At 42.5% G+C, this 19,518-nt stretch overlaps 1 protein-coding gene across 5 annotated transcripts in view; it reads left to right on the top strand.

Moving 5' to 3' along the window:
• atp23 (ATP23 metallopeptidase and ATP synthase assembly factor homolog) overlaps positions 1–19,518 on the top strand; it is a 42,386-nt gene that overhangs the window by 1,625 nt on the left and 21,243 nt on the right. For 2 of the 5 annotated variants that reach the window (XM_072268257.1, XM_072268258.1), the window contains exons 2-4: positions 5,678–5,855; positions 7,172–7,217; positions 9,509–9,590. The exons of 1 other annotated variant lie outside the window; for it this stretch is intronic. In XM_072268257.1, the coding sequence (XP_072124358.1) occupies positions 5,708–5,855; positions 7,172–7,217; positions 9,509–9,590 (276 nt within the window). In that variant the 5' untranslated portion in view covers positions 5,678–5,707. The remainder of the gene's footprint in view (positions 1–5,677; positions 5,856–7,171; positions 7,218–9,508; positions 9,591–19,518) is intronic. 2 more of the 5 variants (XM_072268256.1, XM_072268259.1) reach the window with 2 other exon arrangements.

Here is a 19,518-nt window from a genome sequence, read left to right as displayed (position 1 = left end):
AAATCAGAAGAACACACATCAGTTCTCACGAGGAAATCTGCAGATGCTGGAATTTCAAGCAACACACATCAAAGTTGCTGATGAACACAGCAGACCAGGCAGCATCTCTAGGAAGAGGTACAGTCGACGTTTCGGGCCGAGACCCTTCGTCAGGACTAACTGAAGGAAGAGTTAGTAAGAGATTCGAAAGTGGGAGGGGGAGGGGGAGATCCAAAATGATAGGAGAAGACAGGAGGGGAGGGATAGAGCCAAGAGCTGGACAGTTGATTGGCAAAAGGGATATGAGAGAATCATGGGACAGGAGGCCCAGGGAGAAAGAAAGGGGGAGGGGGAAGCCCAGAGGATGGGCAAGGGGTATAGTGAAAGGGACAGAGGAGGAGAGAAAGAATGTGTGTATATAAATAAATAACGGATGACGTACGAGGGGGAGGTGGGGCATTAGCGGAAGTTTGAGAAGTCAGTGTTCGTGGCATGAACATTGACTTCTCAAACTTCCGCTAATGCCCCACCTCCCCCTCGTACCCCATTCGTTATTTATTTATATACACACATTCTTTTTCTCCCTCTGTCCCTCTCACTATACCCCTTGCCCATCCTCTGGGTTTTTCCATCCTCCCCCTTTTCTTTCTCCCTGGGCCTCCTGTCACATGATGCTCTCGTATCCCTTTTGCCAATCAACTGTCCAGCTCTTGGCTCCATCCCTCCCCCTCCTGTCTTCTCCTATCTTTTTGGATCTCCCCCTCCCCCTCCCACTTTCAAATCCCTTACTAGCTCTTCTTTCAGTTGACGAAGGGTTTCGGCCCGAAACGTCGACTGTACCTCTTCCTAGAGATGCTGCCTGGCCTGCTGCGTTCACCAGCAACTTTGATGTCTGTTGCTTACACATCAGTTCTCATTGAGGGGTTAACGTTCGAAGGAGAGAGCAACTTCCAAGTCCTGGTTATCAACATCTCACAGGATCTATTCTGAGGCCCAACATATTGATGAAATCATGAAGAAAACACTTCAGTGACTCTACATCATTGGGAGTTTGAGATTTGTCGTGTCAATGGCTCTTCGTCATTGGGAGTTTGAGATTTGTCGTGTCAGTGGCTCTTCGTCATTGGGAGTTTGAGATTTGTCGTGCCAGTGGCTCTACGTTATTGGGAGTTCGAGATTTGTCGTGTCAGTGGCTCTACGTTATTGGGAGTTTGAGATTTGGAATGTCAGTGGCTCTACGTTATTGGGAGTTTGAGATTTGTCGTGTCAGTGGCTCTTCGTCTTCGGGAGTTTGAGATTTGTCGTGTCAGTGGCTCTACGTCTTCGGGAGTTTGAGATTTGTCGTGTCAGTGGCTCTACGTTATTGGGAGTTTGAGATTTGGAATGTCAGTGGCTCTACGTTATTGGGAGTTTGAGATTTGTCGTGTCAGTGGCTCTATGTTTTCGAGAGTTTGAGATTTGGAATGTCAGTGGCTCTACGTCATTGGGAGTTTGTGATTAGGAATTTCAGTGGCTCTTCATCATTGGGAGTTTGAGATTTGGAGTGTCAGTGGCTTACGTTTTCGGGAGTTTGAGATTTGTCGTGTCAGTGGCTCTTCGTCATTGGGAGTTTCAGGTTTGGAATGTCAGTGGTTCTCCTTCATTGGGAGTTTGATATTTGGAATGTTAGAATCAGAATCAGTTTTATTGTCACTGTTGTACAGTATGTCATGAATTTTTTTTGTGGCAATAGTACAGAGCAAGATATCAAATGTTGCTATAAGTTACATTTTTTATATGCAAGATAGGAATTGTGAGGGAGTATTCATGGGTCCGTGGACCATTCAGAAATTTGATGGCAGATTGGAAGAAGTTGTTCCTAAAATGTTGCGTGTCCCTGGGTTTCTCTGCCTTCTCCCTGAAGGTGGTAGTGGGTAGATCCCTGCCTGATGCTGAAAGTCTTTGATGATGGTTTCACTCCAACACACACCATCACCAAAGACTAGCAAATTTCTACAGATGTGCAGTGGAAATCAGTGTGACTGGTTGCATCACAGCCTGGCATGAAGGCTGCAACGCACAGGATCAGAAGAGGCTGCATGGGGTGATAGACCCAGCCAGCTCCATCGGGGGCACAGTCTTGCCCACCAGCAAGGACATCTTCACAAGGCAGCGCCTCAGTCAGGCAGTGTCTGTCATGAAGGACTCTTGCCATCTGAGTTATGCCCACTTCTCATTCCTACCATCAGGGGGAAGGTCCAGGATTCAGAATTAGGTTTAATATCACTGACATATGTTGTGAAGTTTGTTGTTTTTGTAGCAGCAGTACAGTGCAATACATAACAAAGAAAAACATGAATTACAGTAAATATATAAAATAAGTGATGCAAAAATAGGAAAAAAAAGTGATGGGTGTCCTTAATAAAGGATGCTACCTTTTCGAGGCATCACTCCTTGAAGATGAAACCCCTTTTTATTGGGCATCTCTGGAGATGCAGCGCGATAGCCTCTCGCTAACAGCCACCAGACTAAGCGGTGAGAAAACTACCTTTCCTCAGACTCCGTATGTCTAGGGTTGATATGACCTGGGTCCCACCATGAGGTTGGGCTGTCTCACCCACCCAAACCCCAATTTGTGTGAATACTGTGTAACCTGCTGCTCCCATGCAATCGCCTGGCGGCAAGAAATAACAGACCGTACACTGCATCCAACTATAAAGGAAGTATATTTATGAATGTTAGTTTAACCAAAGAGTTATTACAAAAAAGTAAGAAACAAACAAAAGGACGCATCTTAATTAAACAGTCAAATGTGTACAGGTTGCAGCTCAAATCTTCCAAAAAGCCATTGTGTACTCGTGGTGCTAACTCATATTCACCAATCACCAGTAGGATTCCCCCTCTTGGGCTCCATCGAATTGCGCATTCCCGCTGGATCAAATCCAACAGCCAGTTCTTTAAAGCTTCTTCTCTCTCCAACTCCCATCAATAAAGACCTCGACCCACCTCAGCGTAAGTCACAAAACCTCTCCCCCAGTGTTGTCTAGATCTTTTTCCCAGTTGCACCATCCTGATTGGATGACACAATATTCCTAAGCATTCCTTATCTTTAACAGTAACCCAAACACTACCAGCAGAACACACTGCTTCTACAGAAAAACCATTACATTAAATACCCTACAATGTTAGCAGTAAAATCTTTACCAGGGCATTACAAAGATGTCCTGGATAGTGTGGAGGATAGTGCCCATGATGGAGTTGACTAAGTTTACACATCTCTGCAGCTTTTTTCAAATCTATGCAGTAGCCACCCTGCCCCATACCAGACGGTGATGCAGCCAGTTCGAATGCTTTCCATGGTACATCTGTAGAATTTTGCAAGTGTCTTTGGTGACATAACAAATCTCCTTAAACTCCTAATGAAATATAGCCGCTGTCATGCCTTCTTTGTAACTGCATCAATGTGTTGGGCCCAGGATAGATCCTCAGAAATATTGACACCCACTCTTTCAACTTCTGATCCCTCTGAGAACTGGTGTGTGTTCCTTTGTCTTACCGGTTCTGAAGTCCAAATCACTTGTTTGGTCTTACTGACGTTGAGTGCAAGGTTGTTGCTGCGACATCACTCAACTAGTTAACCTGTCTCGCTCCTGTACACCCTCTCATCACCATCTGAAATTCTGCCCACAATAGTTGTATCATCAGCAAGTTTATAGCTGGCATTTGAGCTGTGCCTAGCCTCACTGTCATGGTGTAGAGAGTGTAGAGCGCACGTCCCTGAGGTCCACCAGTGTTGATCGTCAGTGAGGTGGAAATGTTATTTCCGATTTGCACAGATTGCAGTCTTCTGGTTGGGAGGTTGAGGATCCAGTTGCAGAGGAAGGTATAGAGGCCCAAGTTCTGGAGCTTTTTGATCAGAATTGTAGATTGTGTTAAATGCTAAGCTGTAATCAATAAACAGCGTCCTGCCGTGGTTATTTGTATTGTCCAGGTGATCCAAGGCCGTGTGAAGAGCCAATGAGATTGCATTCACCATAGACCTATTGTGGCGATTGGCAAATTGCATTGGGTCCAGGTCCTTGCTGAGACAGGAGTTAATTCTAGGTATAACCAACCTCTCAAAGCACTTCGTCACTGTAGATGTGAGTGCTACTGGATGATAGTTGTTAAGGTGGCTCACCCTCCTCTTCTTGAGCACTGGTGTAGTTGCTACCCTTTTGAATATCCAGTCATAGCAATGAGAGATTGAAAATGTCTTTGAACTGTGCCAGTTGGTTGGCGCAGGTTTCCGGAGGCCTACCAGGTACCCCAATGGGGCCTGTCACCTTGCAGGGTTACATCCTCTTGAAAGACAGCATGAAGTCGGCCTCCGAGACACAGATCACTGAGCCACTGGGTGCTGCGGGGATCCTCGTAGCTGTAGTTTTATTTTCCCTTTCAAAGCGAGCATAAAAGGCATTGAGCTCGCCTAGAAATTGGGTTTTGCTTTATTGGAAGTAATAGCCTGCAAAGTCTGCCAGAGTTGACTGTGAGATAGCCCTCCATAATTCGTACCTGGCTTTCTCGTACAGACCTGGGTCGCCAGACTTGAATGCCACAGATCTAACCCTCATCAGTCTATGAACCATCTGGTTCATCCACGATTTTTGATTTGGGTTATGTACAGTATGCTTTCCTGGGCATGCACTCATCCAGATGGGTTTCAATGAAGTCAGTGCCAGCTGTGGCATACTCATTCAGACTCAAAAATGAATCCCTGAATATAGTCCAGTCCACCAACTCAAAACAGTCCTGTAGGTGCTCTTGTGTCTCCCATGGCCCTACCTTCTTGGTCCTCACTACTGGTGCTACAGCATCAGTCTCTGCCTATACTCAGAGTAGAAGTACAGCCAGGTGATCAGACTTTCTGAAGGGTGGGTATGGGATAGCACGTTCAACAGTCTTGATGGTGGTATAATGGTGGTCCAGTGGGTTGGTTCCTCTGGTACTACATGTGATTTCATCACTCCTTAAAATTTGACTCTGGAATCTCATCATGTTTTATACCATCGTCTTTAAGACAGCTCTGGCTGTTCACCCTCCCTATCCAGGAATTTTTTTCCAGCTGCTCATTGATAATCTCTTCACTAGCACTAAGGAGGTGTCTATAAACCGGAGAGAAGGGCAGGAAGTGGCTGCTTCCATAACTTTGAAACTCGCTTCTGTGCTTTTAGCTTTCTCCCTATTCCGTGTATGATTGAGCTCCCCTTATCTATGGTTTTAGCAATGGCTTTACTTCCCAGGAGAACCTCTACTGTTAGGAGGACAAGGTGTCCTTGAAGCTGAGGAGAAGAAATGGGCGGCGTGCTGAATTATTAAATTGCCTGTTTTTTTGGGAGGGAGCTTTTTCTGGCAGTTGCTAATTTCCTCTTTACTACATTCTCTTGAGGTTTGGTGGGGGGTGGCAACTGTCTGCTGAAACATGGGAACTGTATGATACTGAGCTTCACAGAAAGATCATTGTGACATTAGCTGTAAAATCTATCACTCTTGTCATTGAAGTGTAATTGATTTTGCTAGAACCCATTATAGCAGGCATCCCACCTCTCCCGGAAGTTCCGGGACTCTCCTGCATATAGATAGTGGCTCCCTGACGCCCGGAAATTATATACAATATCCCGGAAATCAATTTTTTTGAGAGGGAGAGGGAGCATCCTGATTGGTCTCTCTTCGTGCTTAGTGTGATCCCCAACTGATATCATTTGGTGACATGAAACGACATGAGCCAGCTGCACCTTTCCTCATTCCCTGTCACGCACTGTTGAACTTGAACGCACACGAGGCCATTACGCATGTGTCATCCATGTCAGCGCAGGAAGATCAACTCCTTGAGCTTGCAAATGACGACGGGCTGAAAGGTATGTTTGACATAACATCTTTGCCGGCATTCTGGTTCAAAGTCAAGGCTGAATATCCTGAGACAGCCACGAAAGCACTGAAAACGTTGCTTCCATTTCCAACATATCTCTGCGAAGCGGGGTTTTCTGCAATGAATGCAACGAAAACTAAATTACGGAATAGACTGAACATAAGGAACCGCCTTCGAGTATCGCTGTCTCCCATCACCCCTCGATAGGACCATCTTGTTGCAGGAAAACAAGCCCAGGTCTCCCACTGATTCAGCGATATTGGTGTGTTGCAATGATTTTATATGTTCATATGGGGAAAATAGGTGCTGTGTGTTTAATAATCAAACGTTAATTAAAACGTTATGATGCTATTGCCTTACAGTTGACTTATCACTATATTCATGCGAGGAAAATATGCATTGTGTGTTTAATATTAAATTCGTTAGATAAACCCTTTTAGAAACGAAATTGAGTGTATTAGCCACTTATAGTGACTTATAGTTGACTTATCACCTATATTCTGGTTGTGATTAACACCCCCCTGCGCGCTCCCCCCCCCCCCCCCCCCCCCCCGGTCGACCGGTCCGCGGTGCAAAAAAGGTTGGGGACCCCTGCTAAGTAGACCTATCTGTGGGCGGGCTTTACAGTCGACCTCAAAAATAATGACGATGTTGCTCGCTGCTTTGTTTGCAACAGTGACTTTTCTATTGCTTGTGGTGGGTTAAAATGTAAAAGACATGTTGAGGTGAGTTTAACAGATGTCATTCGTTCATCAGCATAGCTAACGTTATTTAAGCTAGCTGGCTGGCTGCTAAGGAGCTACTCTATTGATGTCCTACGTGATGAGGCCAAACTCCCTGTAGACTTGCTTAAAGTTGTAATAGAATAAACATAATGTAAGTACATATTTTAATGTCACATTTTCTGCATATACCCAACGTGGTTTACAGATTAGACAAAATCACTAAACAAGGTATTACATACACCCTTGGAGGTTGACTGGTGGGGGGGGGTGGGGGATACCTCCCTGAAATGAGTTTTTGCAGGGTGGGATGTCTGTTATAGTTGTGAAGTTGTGAAGTTGTCTTTCTCTACAACTTCGGTCTGGAAATATTGCTTTCTCACAACAGCTCTGACTAGCTTAGCTCTCATTCTAAGGTTAAGCAGTTAAGCAATGACCTTCAAGACACAATTGAGTGTATCTGTTTGCAAATGTTCAAATTTTTCAGAAATGACTGAATGCTAAATCAGTTTTCATTTTGAGTTTCTGATTTTGAGTTCAGTGTTCCTTTGAGCATATTTCTGACACTTAATCCTTTCTGTAGGCCCTTTTGCAAAACTACTTATGGATGCCATGAAAAGTTCAGGATGGTAAGTTGAATCTGACATTGCGTCTTGGCAGCTGTTAAAAGTCTTTTCTAAATAAATGCACATATTTGCTTTCAACCAATTTTACTGACTATTAAGTTTACTCCAATGCATTTGAGATACAAAGAGTACAGAGTTACAATGGAGAACAGAATCCTTGGGATGTCACGGTGGCATAGTGGTTAGTGCGATGCCTTACCATATCGGTGATCAGGGTTCAATCGTTCTTCAAGTGGCCACATGGGTTCCTTCCACATTCCAAAGCTTTAATGGTGTGGGCATGCTATGTTGGCAAGAGAAATGTGAGCTTGTAGGCTGCCCCCAGTACAAACTTTAGACTGTGGTCGTTAGTACAAACTACCATTTTGCTGTATGTTTCAATGTACATATACCAAATAAAACTAAACTAATCTAATAGATTAGAAGATATTGAAGACTAGATAGCATTTTGGCATATATAGTGGATTCCAGTTAATTGAGACACATCGGGACCAGTACATTTTGACTCAATTAAACAGCTGCCCCAGTTTGCCAAAGTTTTATGGAAATCATTGAAAGAAAGAAAAACAAACTACCATTTAACTGAGTAACAATGTAAGTATTGAAATGAAGTACAGAACTATTTAGAACACTACCAATGCCTGTAAAGTACTATAAAACTGTGTATTAACCCATAGTAGTTATTGACAGAAGAATTCATGTACTATTTTATTTTGATTGACTGTAAATGAACAAAATCAGTGCTGACACCTAGTGCAGATAATGGACTGCCTTCATACAATATTGCAGACAATTCCTAACTTGTTGAAATAGTGAAATCATTACTTTTTCACTCCCAGCCATTTCTGCCATCTCCAAGCCTAAATGCTTGAAACCCCAGTAAAGGAAACAGTTCTGAATTGCCATACTGCTTTCTTGCCAACTATCAGTGACAAAACTCACTGCTTTTTGAACACAAATGCATGCAACTAACGCTATTTAACAACTGATTTCTCTAAGCAGGGTGAAGTGTCTACTGCCCACATGTGTATGCAACTGAGGTGTTAGCCAGAAAAGTTTTGGCAACCGTGTCCTGCACCAATTAAATGGTTAAGGTCCCAAACAAATGAAGGGAATCCTGGAAGTTTTCTCGATTAGTTTTTGTTCCTCAAGAGTTGTCCCAAATAAGGGCCTGCCCTGATTAACCGATGGCCCAATTAACCAGAATCCACTCTACATAGATAACGTAAGAGGCAGTTAATGCTTTGGGCAACATCTTTCCTCAGAAATGACTTCTGAGCACATAGAAGTTGAAAGAAATGGACTAAAAGTGGAAGGCAGAAATGGTTGATGATTGTGGTGGTTATGTGAGAAAAAACTGATCAGGATAAGTAAAGAAAAGATTAGCTTTTGAATAACTCAAGTTCAATTTATCGTCATTCAGCTGTGTTGATGTACACTGCCAAACAACAGACAAGGTGCACAACATAAAGTAACGTTGCCACAAATAATATAAATTAAAAAGTAAACTGTATAACACGCACAACACGCTGGACAAAGGGTCTCGGCCCGAAACGTTGACTGTTCATTTCCACGGATGCTGCCCAACCTGCTGAGTTCCTCCAGCATGTAGTGCGTGTTGCTTTGACCCCAGCATCTGCAGAGTATTTTGTGTTTACAAAACTGTATAACACTACTGGTGCTTCATATGTGATGAATCTTGGGAGGTGGCTGGGAGTTCAGTAGTCTTACAGCCTGAGGGGAAGAAACTGTTTCCCATCCTAACAGTTCTTGTCCTAATGCCTCTGTACCTCCTGCCTGATGGTGGGGGTAGGGCAGATATTGTTGGAGGGATGGGAGGTTATCGTTGACAATGCTAGGGGCATTTGTTTGCAGAGCTCCTGATAAATATATTTGATGAGTGGAAGAGAGACCCTGGTGATCTTTTCAGCAGCCCTCACAATCCTTTGTAGGGACGTGGTCAGATGCCTTGTAAGAATTTGTTAGGTGGGGGGGGGGGGTTGGGGGGGTGATGAGAGCTTCTCTTCCTTCAATCTCCAGAAGTGGAAATGCTGCTGTGTTTTCTTGCCGAGAGGTGTTGTTGAGGGACCAAAGATTTACTCAGAGCATCTATGTCTAGTGAAAGACTATATATCTGACGTGTTAACTTTATTTTTTACTCCACATTACTGTCGGTTTTGATGTGCTCGTAGCAGTTTGCTTTTTATTTCAGATACTCAGCAGTCATAGTGTTGTATTTTATATGTCCACAACAAAAGCAACCAAATTATATCTAAAATATTCTATGTCTTCAGCACTGTTGATACAAATCGTCACTTTTCCTGTGAAGACTGTGACGGAACAGTCAGTGGAGGCTTTGATGCTGAAATATCGCAGGTGAGTAACACACCGAGACGAAACACACAATTGGTCTATTGTCCTTGTGTTGGCTCCTTAAACTTATTCCTACTACTCTGCTCATTATATTATAAATGTATTCCCCTTGAAATATTTATCAAATTCCCTTTTGTGATTCACTAAATCAATCTTCAGTGCTGATTTATGTAGCTCTGTAAAGAATGTAGAACGTGGAACACAACAGCACCGTTCAGGCCTTTGGGCCAAAATGTTGTGCCAACTCTTCAGTCTAACCTTTCCCCCTTACATGGGTGTCCATTTTTTTTCTATCATCTCCGGGCTGGAGTTCAGAAGAATGAGGGAGTCGAGATCTTAATGAAACCTACTTAACTATTTAGCGTGTGTGTGTATATATATAATTTACTGTAATTCAGTTTTTTTTCTATACTTATTACATTGTACTGCTGCCAGAAAGTTAACAAATTTGAAGACATATTCTGGTGATATTAAACTTGATTCTGATAAAATATTGGAAGGCCTAGATGGAGTGGTTGTGGAGAGGTTGTTTCCAATAGTGGGAGAATCTAGACCAGAGGGCACAGCCTCAGAATAGAAGGAGATCTCTTCTAAAAAGAGATGAGGAGGAATACCTTTAGACAGCTGGTAGTGAACCTGCGGAATTCATTGCCTTAGACGACTGTGGAGGCCCAGTCATTGGGTATATTTAAAGCAGAGGCTGATAGATAATTAATGTCAAGTCAAGTCACTTCTTATTGTCATTTCGACCATAACTGCTGGTACAGTACACAGTAAAACTATCAAAAGTTTATGGGAGAAGGCAGGAGAATGGGGTTGAGAAGGAAAATAAATGACCATGATCGAATGACGGAGCAATTCAATGGGAAATAGCCTAATTCTGCTCCTTTATCTCTGATCTTAAAAGGAAAGTGATGATATCTTTTTGAAATTTATGTTAGAATGCTGTGAAAAATGTAAATAAACTTAAACTGTATGAGGTGTGGAAAGTAGTTGAGAAGCTGCTAATCATCTGTGCAGAAAAGCCACCTACGTCAAACTATTGTTTATTGACCACAGCTCCACCTTCAATACTAAAATTCCAAGCAAACTTATCAACAAACTCCAAAACCTGAGATTCAACACCTCCTTACATCTGGATCTTTCAATTCCTGACCAACAGACTACAGTCAGTAAGGGTAGGCGGCAACAGCTGTGTCTCCATTATCCTCCATACTGGTGTCCCTCAAGGCTGAGACACTAATCCCTGTGCACTCATGACTGCATGGCCAGATTCTGCTCTATTTCCATCTGCAGGTTTGCAAATGATACTCCCATAGTGGGCAAGTAATTATATTGAATTGGAGACGGACAGGCCAGTGACAGTATCATGGCAACAACCTTTCCCTCGGTGTCAGCAAAACGGAAGAGCTAGTCATTGATTTCAGGGAGCCAGGTGGTGCAATTGCTTCTGTTTACATTAACGGTACTGAGCTCGAGAGGGTTAAGAGCTACAAGTTTCTTGGAATGAACACCACCATTAACTGGTCCTGGTCCAACCATGTCAAGAAAGCCTCGCCAGCCTCCCCTCCAAGGACTCTTCTATACTTGTCGCTGCAGTGGTAAAACATCAAAACAATCAAAGATCCCACCCACTATCCCCACCCCATTGGGTAGAGGATACAAAAGCCTGAAAGCACGTACCACCAGGCTCAAGGACAGCTTCTATCCCATTGTTATACTATTGAACGGTTCCCTAGTGTAATAAAATGGATTTTTGCTGCACAATCTACCTCGTTTTATATGACCTTGTACCTTATTGTCTACTTGCACTGTACATTCTCTGTAGCTCCAACAATTCATTGTGCACCCTTTTATTATATGACCTCAATGAACTGTTGTAATGAATCGATCTGGAAGAATGGTGTAAAAGACAAGTTTTTCCACTTTACCTCGGTATATGTGACAATGGTATTTACCAATTTATTTTGATCAATCATTTGATACAACATGCAGTGAAACAACCAAACGGTGTCACTTAGGTTACTATTATGCACATTAGAAAGTACATTTCAAGATGTTCATGATGGAAAGAGACCCTCTATCTTTGCAGAGTATAATAACATCCTGTCAAGTGCCCTTCTCTCAAGGACTATTTATAATTTGTTTCTAAAGATGATGATAATGTGAAATTTGGACAGTTGCTCATAATGGATCCTTAATCAGCATAATATTGCTAATGCCTTGTTGTAAATTGTGGATACTCTTCAGTGTATGACTTATAAATTGGTCAAGTATTTTAATCCACAACGTCTGTGCATTTTTCCTTTCTTGATGCTGAATAAGGTAATGAAGAGCTAAGGCCATGGAGTGATGATCTTCAAATTAATTGTCAAAATATCTACAATATACAACTGAGATTCAACTTCTTGCAAGGATTCACAAAACAAAGAAACACAATAGAATTCAGTAAAACACACTCACACGGACCATGTATCTAATTTGCAAATGAGAACCAAAATGTTGTGCCAACCTTTTAACCTACTCACATGAATAGTGAAAAAGTAAACAAAAACACAAGGAATGTGAACCGCAGAGTCCCAGAAAAGTGAGTCGACAGCTGCGGAGTCCATTCAGCATTGAGGGGAGTAAAGCCCATCCAGGAGCCTGATGACTACAGGACAATGACTGCTCCTGAACCTGGCGGCATGGAACCCAAGATTCCTGTACCTCCCGCTTGACTGTGGTAGCGAGAGGCGATGGAGACTGGTCAAATGCAGGCGGACATTGCTGAACACCTGTTTGTTTTCCACTCGGTCCTCAATGATTTTAATCTTGATCAACACTTTAATTGGCACAAGTAATGGAGCTGACCATGGGTTTGTCGTCTGTTATCAGGCCTTGACGCAGAGCCCACCCCCAGCGATGGCTGTACCAGCGCTCTCAAGAGTGCTGCTCACTAAATCCCCCAGGAGATCACAAAAGCGCCAGATCATTTAGTTACAGTTGAGAAGGAGTAGTATGTCTACTGGTCTCATCAACTAATTTGAATAGCCAGTTACACAGAAGAATTACCACGGACAGCAAATAAGGAAGTTAAGTTCTAATTTTTAATTACTTTGTAAAGAAAAATAATTTGTTGCATAGGAACAGTTAAAGGAGGTGATTGAAACATTATAATCATATACTCAGTCACCATTTTATTAGGTATATCTGTATGCCTGCTTGTTAATGCAAATATCTAATCAGAACTCAGTGCATAAAAGCATTCACACTTGGTCAAGAGGTTCAGCTATCATTCAGACCAAACATCAGAATGAAGAAAAAATGTGATCTAAGTGACTTTGATTATGGGGTGATTGCTAGTGCTGGGTGGGGTGGTTTGAGTATCTCAGAAACGGCTGATCTCCTGGGATTTTCGTTCATGACAGTCTCTAGAGTTTACAAAGAATGGTGAGAAAAACAAAAAAGAAATCCAATGAGTGGTAGATCGGTGTGTGTTACAACAGTGCTGTAAGAGCATCCCTGAATGCACAACCCATCAAATCTTGAAGTGGATGGGCTATAGGAGTAGAAGACCATGACCATGCACTCAGTGGTACAGGAGGTATCTAATAAAGTGCCCACTGAGTGTATTTTAAAGGAATAATACGAACGTGCATACGTTTGGAACCATAGGTCATTGTGGAGTAATAATGGTGTGGGACTTCTGTTAAAACTGAATTGCAGTTGATTCAAGAAGGTCCACTTGCGTCCTGTGAGGGTATTGTATAATAAAACAAGCTTTCAATGGTTCGATGAGTTCAAATACTTTTCATTCACTCATTCAGTGGACCAACGGGGCATCCTATGGAGATGGGGTTGGACATGCGGGGATGGCTTGTGGGAGCAGGGTCTGGATTTCCATGTTTAACTGTTCACGGAAAGACAGTGGTTATTGATGCACAGTGTACTGACATCGCACAACCAGAAGTCTGCTGCTGTTCAAACTGCTGAGGTTAGATGAGTATCTGGACTTGGTGTAAGACCATAAGATAAGGGAGCAGAAGTAGTAGAATTGGATCAGGTCAAAGAAATAATATTGCTGCCTGTTATGCAGATAAAGATATAATTTTATTTCTTTTGCATAAAATTGCTAAATCATGGTGAACATTAGAGGGAAATGACTTTACCTGCTTTGTAATGTTAGTAGTTCGTTAGTTTTATAAACTGTCTAGGTTTGTATTTCCATTTTTTTTATTTCACTTCACGCTACACTTACTGTCTTACAGATTAACACAACTGATTTCCTAGATCCTGGTAATTTTTTGTTCTCTGAGACCTAGGGGTGGGGGGGGTGTTAGGATTAGTTATTTTTGACATTTTCAACAGCGGCAAATTAAGCAAAAACACGGCAGTTTAATTTATCACTTCCAGACCATTACTATACCGAGCTAAAATAAATGTCAAATTTAAATAAGCAGAATAAATAAATAACACCAGAGCAAAGAACTTCTCTGTGGATTATGGTTGGGTATTGGGATAAGCTAATTAATGTCGCTATTAGAATGGCAAAAGAAATCTTGATGAATGTGACAAACTGGCAGTCATTTCGAGCCAAATTAAATAGGTGTGGAATCATTATTTATATCATTGTAGCACTATGGGTAGCCTCCACCTTGTGGGTTGTTAAAGAATGGCAGGAGGTGTGAGGAAACAGGTTTACCTGAAGCGCAACATGCACAAAAAGCTGGAGGAAGTCAGCAGGTCAGAGTCGACGTTTTGGGCCAAGACCGTTCGTCAGGACTCTCTACCGCAGGCATTTCCAACCTTTTTATGCTACGGACCAATGCCATTAACCAAGAGGTCTGTGGAGTCTACCACATTTTATTTACCTTAAAGTTTAAATCTTCTCTTTGAAAGGGGTTCAAAATCAGGTTAAATATCACTGGCATTTTTCATGAACTTTGTTGTTTTACGTCAGCAGTACCTTTGCAATAATACAGGCAACAATTATACCAGTGCCTAAGAAGAATAATGTGAGCTGCCTAAATGACTGTCGCCCAGTAGCACTTATATCGACAGTGATGAAATACTTTGAGAGATTAGTCATGTCTAGACTGAACTCCTGCCTCAGCAAGGACCTGGATCCATTGCAATTTGCCTGTCACCACAATTAGGTCAATGGCAGATGCAATCTCAGTGGCTCTTCACACGGCTTTAGACCACCTGAACAACACAAACACCTACGTCAGGATGCTGTTCATCGACTATAGCTCAACACTTAATACCATCATTCCCACAATCCTGATTGAGAAGCTCCAGAACCTGGACCTCTGTACCTCTCTCTGCAATTGGATCCTCAACTTCCTAACTGGAAGACCACAATCTATGCGGATTGCTGATAACATATATCCTCCTTGCTGACGATCAGCACTGGCGCACCTCAGGGGTGTGTACTTAGCCCACTGCTCTACTCTGTATATATACATGATTGTGTGGCTAGGCACAGCTCAAGTACCATCTATAAATTTGCTGATGATACAACCATTGTTGGTAGAATCTCAGGTGGTGAAGAGAGGGCATAAGGAGTGAGATATGCCAACTAGTGGAGTGGTGCCGCAGCAACAACCTGGCACTTAACATCAGTAAGCTGAAAGAGCTGATTGTGGACTTCAGGAAGGGTAAGACGAAGGAACACATACCAATCCTCATAGAGGGATCAGAAGTGGAGAGAGTGAGCAGTTTCAAGTTCCTGGGTGTCAAGATCTCTGAGGATCTAACCTGGTCCCAACATATGGATGTAAGTAGCCATAAAGAAAGCAAGACAGCGGATATATTTCATTTGGAATTTGAAGAGATTTGGCATGTCAACAAACACACTTAAAAACTTCTACAGTTGTACAGTGGAAAGCATTCTGACAGTCTGCATCACTGTCTGGTATGGAGGGGATACTGCACAGGACCGAAAGAAGCTGCAGAGGGTTTTATATCTAGTCAGCTCCATCTTGGGTACTAGCCTACAAGGTACCCAGGACATCTTCAGGGAGCGGTGTCTCAGAAAGGCAGCGTACATTATTAAGGACCTCCAGCACCCAGGGCATGCCTTTTTCTCACTGTTACCATTAGGTAGGAGGTACAGAAGCCTGAAGGCACACACTCAGAGATTCAGGAACAGCTTCTTCCCGTCTGCCATCTGATTCCTAAATGGACATTGAATCCTTGGATACTACCTCACTTTTTTTTAATATACAGTATTTCTGATTTTTGTACATTTTTAATCTATTCAATATATGTGTACTGTAATTGATTTACTTACTATTTGTTTTAATTTTTTCTTCTATGTTATGTATTGCATTGAACTGCTGCTGCTGAGTTAACAAATTTCACGTCATATGCCAGTGATAATAACCTGATTCTGATACAAGTTGAGTACCCCTTATTCGAAATGCTTCGGACTGAAAGTGTTTCCGATTTCTGATTCTGGAATATACTAGACAACGGGGTGACCCATTGGGGCACCCTTTGAGAGAAGGATGGTGCAGTCTGATGTGACCAGAATGAACATTAAATTTTCCTGAATGCTATTGGTATCGCTTTGCTTTGGAAACTGAAGTAGAAAACCTCAGTTTATTAAAGAAGAACAACGCGTAGCAAAGCAAATATAGCTCCTCCTCATTCAACGAATGACACTTTTGATGGCATCATTTCTGGTTTATCTGCCACCCTTGTGCCTCTTGTCATTCTGGAGACGTGCAGTCCTTTCATTCCCCGTCTCCATCTCTTCTGCTGTTTGTTGTTTATCTCTGATCCTGGAGATGTGCATGCCTCTCCTCCTCTGTCTCTTCTTCTGTCATTTTTTTGTCCTCTTTGATCCTGGAGTCGTGCGACCCTGGCCTCATCCAATTCTTGTTCTCTCCCTCTCCTTGCCGCACTTGACGACGTTTGGCATCATCTCTTGATCATAATGTCCCCCTTCCCTCTCCATGTGGCATAATTAGGCTGACCATTTTTTTTTACCCTAATGCTGGATAGAAGATACGAAGCAGTAACACCAAAGGATGCTGGTTATTCTTGATGATGTAGTTGGCGTTCTCCTAAGTGGATGTGATATAGTCACCGCTGTCCTTTAACTGCAGCAAAGGGTTTTATGGGTGTCTCAAAGTATGTCATTACAATAAGATTTAATTATCTCTTATTGATGGGTGGCAGTTAGATCTGTCCCAATCCTGCACATGCTGATGGTGATTAGCAGAATGTGGACCCCTCGAAATAAAAAACAACAGGAATTCTGCAGATGCTGGAAATTCAAGCAACACATGCTGTCCTGCCCTTTTGCTCCAGTAGGTGTCGCTGCTGAGGCTGGTCTTGCGCATGCGTCGGGCTGTTGCGTCCGGATTTCCATGATGGCCGATCAGGTGTCGGGTGAAAGGTTGTCTGTTGATTTTTGCGAATGAGCAATTTTATATGAATATATAACCCTGAACTTTGCCTGCATTGTGTAAGTTAGCGCATTTTAATTCGATTTAGCCAAAAAAGTGCCGCTGTAATGCGCTGTTTGCGCTAATTGGAGGTCGCAAACAGAACATGAGAGTTTTAGTAGTATATAGATAATGAGATAGCTTGAGATTGCCACCACTCCCAACTCTGAATTTATGCGCTACCAGTAAGCAGATTTTGTTACTGATAGCACTTGTTCATCACACAAAAATTCTTACATACCATTAATATAATGAAAATATGTGTGCAGGGTAACAAAAGCAGTAAGGCGAATACCTGAGTCAGCTGTTGAACAACAACAACCAACGGCAGGCTTTCGATCTCCACCTATGATGCTGTGTTTTGATTAAAAGATTACTGTACACTTGTATTTTTCTTTTTAGGTTTAGTAAAGTATAAAAACCAACAGCATTGTAAACTTGTTCTGGTGTTAGATTTTCATCAGTGACGATCTTCACAAACTTATCAATGAATTTCTCTGCTCTTTTCATGATCAGCAGACGCTTTATCATTAACATTTTTTAAAGATGTAATGCCATGCCTTTTCTTAAATTTCTGCAGCCAGCGTGCTAAATATTCACAAATACCTTCAATTTTTAGTTTGTCATGTTAGGTCTCTGCTTGTTTCATGATCAGCATACCGTTAAGGGATCCACCGATGCTTCTGATCCACTCTGTCAAAGCACCATCAATGCAGTGTTTTATATTTTTCACTAACCTCTGTTCAGAACTTCTTAGAACTGCCTGGGGTATGCAGAGACCTGCACATTATCTGGGAGCCTTCTCAGCACCTTGTGGAATTTTCCATTTGTGATGTCGAGTCAGCGCTCAAAGTAAATTGGGATTTCGGAGGATTTCAGGTTTTGGAATTTTGGATAAGGAGTACTTAATCTGAGTGTATATATAGTGCAAAATAGAGCAAAGGAAAACAGTGATACAGTGTTCATGGGTTCATTATACATTCAGAAATCTGATGGCAGAGGGAAATAAGATGCTCCTGAAATGCAGGGTATGTATCTTCAAGTTTCTGTACCTCCTCCTTGATGGTGGCAAAGAGAAGGGAGCATGTCTTGGGTGAAGGGTCCTTAATGATGAATGCTGCCTTTTTGAAGCATCCCCATTGAAGTTGTATTGAAAGTCGGGTAGGCTAGTGCCATGATTGAGCTGGCTGAGTTCACAACTTGCTGCAGCTTTTTCTGATCCGGTGCAGTGGCCCTTCCATACCAGACAGTTATGCAACCAGTTAGAATGCTCTTCATGGTACATCTACAGAAATTTGCATGAGTCTTTAGTTATATACCAATTCACCTCAAATGCCTAATGAGATATAGCCACTGTTGTACCTTCTTTATAATTGCTTCAATATGTTGGACCCAGGATAGATCTTCAGAGATGTTGACATCCAGGAACTTAAAACTGCTCACCCTTTCCACTGCTAATCCCTCTGCTGACTGGTGCGTTTTTCCTTGACTTCCCCTTCCTGAAGTCCGTAATCAATTCCTTGGAATTGCTGACGTTGAGTGCAAGGTTGCTGCAATACCACTCAACTAGCTGATCTATCTCACCCCTGTCTGCCTTTCCATCACCACCTGCCAGTAATAGTTGTGTCATCAGCAAATTTATAGATAACATTTGAGCAGTGCCTAGTCACACAGTTGTGGATGTAGAGAGAGTAGAGCAGTGGGCTAAGCACACATCCCTGAGGTGCGCCAGTGTTGGCTGTCAGCGAAGAGGAGATGTTGTTTCCGATCCGCACTGTCTCTGGGTCTTCTGATGAAGTCCGGGATCCAGTTGCAGAGGGAGGCACAGTGGCTCAGGTTTTGGAGCTTGTTGATCAGGACTGAGGGTATAATTGTGTTGAACGGTAGCTGTAATCAAATAACAGCAGCCTGATGTTGGTATTACATCGTCCAAGTGGTCCAGGGCCCGGTGGAGAGCCAGTGAGATTGCATCCACTGTAGACCTATTGTGGTGATAGGCAAATTGCAGTGAGTCCAGGTCCTTGCTCAGGTAGGAGTTGATTCTGGCCATGGTCAACTTCATCACAGTAGATGTGAATACTACTGGGTGATAGTCATCGAGGCAGCTCACCTTGCTCTTGTGTACTGGTATGATTGTCGCCCTTTTAAAGCAGGTGGGAATGTCCGACTGTAGCAATGAGAATTTGATTTGGCCTATTACTACGTGTTGTGTCTTATAGCCATACCAGAATGATGCTGCTACCCAGTGGTTTTGCTAATAAGTTTTGAATTTTTCTGGGACTAAATGTTGCAATAAGTTTAAGTCAAAGTTCAGTTAAAGTCCAGTTTCTAATGCACAAATACATGTATGTCCAGATGCTGTGAAAAGCTTAGTTACAGCAGCATTGCAGGCACATAGCATCAGATAAGCAGCATTCACAAGAAGTGGAATGTAAAGCATTACCAGATGATGGCAGAAAAGTCCCTCAGCAGATAAAATGGATGACATTTGA

The sequence above is a fragment of the Mobula birostris genome, chromosome 9, assembly GCF_030028105.1.
Source record: "Mobula birostris isolate sMobBir1 chromosome 9, sMobBir1.hap1, whole genome shotgun sequence".
Lineage (NCBI taxonomy): Eukaryota > Metazoa > Chordata > Chondrichthyes > Myliobatiformes > Myliobatidae > Mobula > Mobula birostris.
Note: the sequence above shows the minus strand (reverse complement) of the source record. Positions and strands in the feature narration are given on the sequence as shown.